Consider the following 6,336-nt stretch of genomic DNA (forward strand, 5'->3'; position numbering starts at 1 on the left):
CAGAGATGTGTGGAGTGGAAGCCCAGGGCAGGATAGGAGGGGGATATGTGCAGTGGCCCAGGACTTGGCTAGGCTATGCCTGCTGTGACGAGAGGCAGAGGCAAACCAACACAATGGAGATAACCCTAAATTTTTAATTTCAAAAATGGAAAACTAAGAAACGTATCAGGAACAATAACAGAATAGAAATAGGTTTCAGAGTAGCAGCCGTGTTAGTCTGTATCCGCAAAAAGAAGAACAGGAGTACTTGTGGCACCTTAGAGACTAACAAATTTATTAGAGCATAAGCTTTCGTGGACTACAGCCCACTTCTTCGGATGCATCTCCTCAATATATGTTCCATTCTATATGCATCCGAAGAAGTGGGCTGTAGTCCACGAAAGCTTATGCTCTAATAAATTTGTTAGTCTCTAAGGTGCCACAAGTACTCCTGTTCTTCTTTTTGAGAATAGAAATAATATAAAGTAACATCCAATGCTTATCTAGGAAAATCATAAACCTTAAATTACCATCACAATAAAATATCAGGGGGTAGCCATGTTAGTCTGTATCTACAAAAACAACAAGGAGTCTGGTGGCACCTTAAAGACTAACAGATTTATTTGGGCATGAGCTTTCGTGAGTAAAAACCTCACTTCAATAAAAGACATTTTTCAACAGCCTGCTTTCTCAACCCAACATGGAATTTGCTCCTCTCCCGGCTTTGCGATGATCCTTTGTTTCGACAGTGCGGTGACCTCACCTCTTTCCAGCAGGACCACCCACAGCTGACAGCTCCTCACGCACTCCTGTTCCCCAGCACCCAAACTGTATCCCTCCATCAGGGTCCCAATGGGCAACATCACCTGTCATACGCTTGGTGCCCCTTGCAGCTGGGGTCCTTGCACACAGCCCTCCATGGACCGACCTCTCCCAGATCCTCAGCAAATCCCCTTTTTGCCAAGTGCTGTCCCTTTTCATTTCCTTCTTCTCCACCCGCCTTTCCACTGCCTCCTCTCCCAAGACCCTTCCCCAGCTGGGTCTGCCCTCTCACAGCCTGGCTCTCTCTCCAGCACAGCACTCTACACTGCTGCATCACAGCTGCAGGCCCTAACAAAATCCCTGCTGCAGGTGCAGGTGCCAGGGCCAGGGTTACTGCACATGGATCTAGGATGGCTATGGGATACCAGCAGAGCTAGGGAGCCTGGAATAGCCTGCAGGACTGAGGATGGGGAGTGAGGGGAATTGGCAGAACTGAGCATGTGCAGTGAGAAGGATGGCTCATGGCAGAGATAGCAGGGTGCTATAGATTGATACTGAGGCGCATTGACAGGACAGTGAGTGGGGGAGCCCAGGGCTGGAACAGCAGTGGGGCTGTGGGTAGAGATTCAGGGACATTGGCAGAGCTGAGTGGGTGGGTGGTAGAAGCCCAAAGCTAGGCTAGCAGGGGGCTGTGGGTCAGGATTGAGGGGCACCAGCAGAGCTGTCAGAGTGGGAAGCCCAGGACTGGAGGTTGTGTGTCAGGAACTGGGGGAAATCACCAAAGCTGTGAGTAGGCAAAATGATTCTAAAACACAGGCCAGCTATTTCTCTTATCCTGTTTCTTTCCTCCCTTTCCAGTTGGCCAAGAGGAGCTGTGACAATCTGAAGGACATGCACCATACAGAGGAAGAAGAACTATTGTGGGGGAGCATGAGATGGGCAGCGAACAAGATGCGGTTGAAAGCAAAGGAAAACAGCTAACTCCCAGGAAAGTTGGCTGCCTGTGTTGGGACCTGGGAGACAGTGGAACGCTTTGGCCAAAGCAGCTGATCTTTCCATCAGTTTGCTGGAAAAGGGAACTGGGTACCAAACAGTGATAGAGTCAATTTCACCAGTAGGTTGCTGGATCAAATCAATCCAGAGTTTCAGGCCAGAAGGGACCATTATGATAACCTAATCTGACCTCCTGCATAACAGAGACAAGAGAATTTCCCCTACTGATTCCTCCATCAGTCTCAATACCTGCTGTTTGCAGGAAAGCATATCTTTTAGAAGGAGATGTCAGAACTGGATTTAAAGTCTTCGCTTGGCAGCAAATCTATCATATCCCTCAATGAATCCAGCAAGCACTTAAGGTTGGCACTGACTGAAAGTTGTCCCTATCTGATAGGGATTTTCTGACCATTATGTGGGTTTTGGTGTATTCCCCAGTTTGGTAGGTGCCATCATCGGAAAAATGCAACCCCCTGCTCATGTGCTCAGCAGAGAGGCCAGCAACAGAATGGGCCATGAGCTGTATCTACCCTGTGCTTGCAAATAATCTTGCTTGCCAGAAAATTTCACTGCAGCCTGGGGTTGCCATGAGGATGGTAATAATATCATTTTGCCTTTACACAACACTTTCCATTTTAATATCTACAAATGTGGCTGTACTAGAAAGAGAGCCTGAGACATTAGGCCTGGTATAAGAGACCCACTATGAGGCCCGAGACCTGAACTAAAGTAGTGGTCAAGCCTTGCTAATACAAAGCAAACTTAGCAAAAGTCATGCTCTGAGCAGAAGTCAGGCTCTGCCTGCATGCAGGCTCACAGAACCTAGCAAGAGCAGGGCTGATATTGCAAAAACACATACATTCCTGAGAAGTGCTAGGCACAGGACACTCACACAAACACATTCTAGAAGGGTGGTATCAGAACACCCCGATAGCAAGTATGGTACAAACACACTTCCCGAAGATAGGAAAATGTTGACCTTTCTTAGAGATAAGGTCAGGATAACAGTGTGATGGATACAAATGTTTTGCTCAAACCAACATGTACAAGGTAAATGGTGGTAACACATCAGGGGGCAATATGTAACTTCTTTGAATCGGTGTATCAGTGTAGAAAGCAGGGTCTCAGAGGGGGGACCCACCATTCACTAAGCTGAATCAATTGCAACAGGCATACACATGGTATTGTAACTGTAGACACTGATCTGGGGAGCTAGGACTGTGCTTGGTTGACAATAAACTTGGCAGGGGGTGCCGTCACTACTAAACCAAGTCTTGTGGTCTTTGTGGGCTGTACGAACAAGGTCTGCTGTGTCAGCTATCTGTCAGCTAACGAATAACTACAGTGGCTAGGTATCACTGACCCCTATTAACTGAAACACAGAGAAACTCAGTGCCAACACTGAATAGAACCCAGACATAAAATAAAATAAAAAGTCTAAATCAAAATATTTTGATTGACCCAAACTGATTTTTTTCCCAAAAATTTTCTTTCATGAGACATTCAAAATTTGACATGTTGTTCTGGTTTGGAATGCTTTTTTTTCAATGTCAGAATTCCCTATGAAAGAGAAATTCTGGTTCCCAACCAGCTCTGTTATTTAGACACCTAAAGAGAGATGCCGACTGGCATTTTCAAATGTTCCAAAGTAGGCTAGGCATTTAGCTCCCATGGAAATCAAGGAACTCCCAACTAGAGGGCAGTCCCATGTAGGAAACTCAGAGTCTGGGAACAGAAGGAAGAAAGTGTTTGGTAAACCAATTGATATTTGTGTGGGACTCCAGAGCTGCTGGGAAAGGACAGTGGTACCTTTGCATTGCTTTCTGCCAAAGGGAGCCATTTGTCAATTGCTACCATCCACTGGTCAGGGTAAGGGTAAGGTGACTTCTATACCATTTGTAATTAAACAAACAACATGAAGAAACTATCCTGGGAGCATGTCACTCATTTCTGCTCCAGAGGGAGAATTGATCTGCCATGTCTCAAAATCTGCTACTTAGCCCCAAACAGGCAAGAAAAACAAATGCCTTGTCTTTGTCTGTATAGATATGCTGGCAGTGTTCCCTAATGTAGATAAAGAACATGCCAACAAGAGGAGATTTTCTGCCAGCATTAGCTACACTGACAGAAGCAGCCTTCTGTCAGCATAGCTGTGCCTATGCTGGAGTGTTTGCCGGCATAGCTATGTTGGTAAGGGGTTGTGGTTTTTACCACACCCTTGACTGACGTAGCTATGCCAGCCCAACTACGTAATGTAGACCTGGCCAAAATCTGGTAACAGGAGAGAGTGAAATCTAGAAGGACCAAGTGCGAGGACAGAAGGGAGAACAAAAGAAACATGAGACTAACTGTATTAGTTACCCATTTATTTTTTACTACTGAGTGGAATTTCCTAAGGAAATATTGCAACCGCACATATGCATCGCACATGAATTCAAAAGAGTCAACACATTTTTTGTAAAGGGAAATCATGGCTCACCAATGTACTAAAATTATTTGTGGGGGTGGTCAACAAGCATGTGGACAAGGGTGAACCTGTGGATATAGTGTACTTAGATTTTTTGAAAGCCTTTGACAAGCTCCCTTACCAAAAGCTCTTAAACAAAGTAAGCTATCATGGGATAAGAGCAAAGGTCCTATCATGGATTGATAACTGGTTTAAAGATAGGAAACAAAGGATAGGAATAAATGGTCAGTTTTCAGAATGGAAAGAGGTAAATAGTAGTGTCTCCCAGGGGTCTCTACTGGGACCAATGCTGTTCAACATATTCATAAATGATCTAAAAAAAGGGGTAAACTGTGAAGTGCCAAAATTAAGTTTTTAAGGTCCGGCTTGACAAAGCTCTGGCTGGGATGATTTAGTTGGGGATTGGTCCTGCTTTGAGCAGGGGGTTGGACTAGATGACCTCCTGAGGTCTCTTCCAACCCGGATATTCTATGATTCATGGTTATGGCCACCACCTACATTGGTCCATCCACCGATCTGGACAACTCTGACTGCTGAGATTTTCACTGAGAGTTTTCAAATTAATTTTTTGGGGGGCTGATTGCTTAAATCACCCAAGCAGCATTGAAAACCTCAGGTTAAGTTATTATCTTGGAGTCTCTGCATGGTTTTTTGAAAGCCACATTTATTGACTGCTTTGCACAAGTCTTCCTTGACCTCTCTGTTTCTCAGGCTGTAGATGAGGGGGTTAACCAGGGGAGTCAGAACTGTGAAGCAAAGAGAGAGCACTTTGTTCAGGTCTCTCAGTGTATTACGTTTCGGTAGCATGTAGACAATCATTGGGGTTCCATAGAAAATTGTCACCACGATGAGGTGAGATGAGCAGGTGGAAAAGGCCTTTTGCCTTTTGGTGGTGGAAGGAATTCTCAGGATGCTGGCAACAATACACACATAGGATGTCAGGGTTAGTAGGAATGGTGGCAGGGTGAATATAGAAACTAAAATGAAATTGAACAATAACATCAGGTGTGTGTCACTGCAGGACAGTTCCATCAGCGGGATGGGATCACAATAGAAATGGTTGATTTGATTTGGCCCACAGAATTTTAGCTGTGATATGAATAGGACAAAGATGGTAATCACCAAAAAGCCATTGAACCATGACCCAGCAGCCAGTTGTAGGCAAAACTTGGTATTCATAAGAACTGAATAGTGCAGGGGTTTACATATCGCTAAATACCGATCATAAGACATAGCTGCTAGGAGATAGCATTCAGTAGCTGCCAGGGAACCAGAGAAATACATTTGTGTGAAACAGCCACTGACTGAGATGGTTCTGTCCTCAGTCAAGAGACTGGCCAGCAACCTGGGCAGAAAGGTGGAAGTATAGCAGGTCTCCAAGCAGGACAAGTGCCCCAGGAAGAAGTACATGGGGGTGTGAAGGTGCTGATCAGCCACAACGAGCACCATGATGAGGGTGTTCCCAACTACAGTTGCGATGTAGGTCACTAGGAACATCAGGAAGAGAAGAATTTGCAGGTCAGGGAGATCTCCAAATCCCAGGAGGATGAATTCTGTGACAGCTGTTTGATTTCTCCAGTGTGAGCCTGCCATGGGTTCAGTCCAGGAACAATAACACTGCAATTGAATCAGAAGAACACAGAGTTAAGAGTTAATCAATTCTCATGAGTTAATTCCATAAATATTCACAAAATCTCCCTCCTCTCCTGGTCATTGGCTGAAATTTAAAAGCTAAATGTAGATGTCAGAGCTAAGTGCCAGAGTCTGAGTTTGAGAACAGATCATTGGTAAGGCTCTGTGTTTGTCATGGAAGTCATGGACTTCTGCAGCAGCTGATGTGCCTGGCCTGGGCAGCTCAGGTTTCACCCCCTCACAAGAGATCAGTTTATGCCATAAATTATGATCTGGAATAAATTCTCCCATCATGTGCTGGTGTCGGTGATGTGTTTCCCGACATTCACTATTTAGCAGTGATAAAACACAGCTCTTTGGAGAGTAGGTCTTAGGAATGGGCAGAACCAGGCTGATATGATGCCCTAACTGGGGAATAACTCTCCGTACTGACAGTATGACAATACAGGAACAAGAAAGACCCCGGGGTGGGAGGGAAGATGCTGTCCCTGAACTCGAAATCT

General features: G+C 45.2%; 1 protein-coding gene across 1 annotated transcript; it reads right to left on the bottom strand.

Annotated features, from left to right (window-relative positions):
• Positions 1-4,813: 4,813 nt before the first annotated feature.
• LOC117885411 (olfactory receptor 2AP1-like) lies at positions 4,814-5,794 on the bottom strand. The gene has a single exon (XM_034786719.1). The coding sequence runs from the start codon at positions 5,792-5,794 to the stop codon at positions 4,814-4,816; it is 981 nt and encodes a 326-aa protein (XP_034642610.1).
• Positions 5,795-6,336: the final 542 nt, after the last annotated feature.

This window comes from Trachemys scripta, chromosome 12 (genome assembly GCF_013100865.1).
Source record: "Trachemys scripta elegans isolate TJP31775 chromosome 12, CAS_Tse_1.0, whole genome shotgun sequence".
NCBI classification, from domain to species: Eukaryota; Metazoa; Chordata; order Testudines; family Emydidae; genus Trachemys; species Trachemys scripta.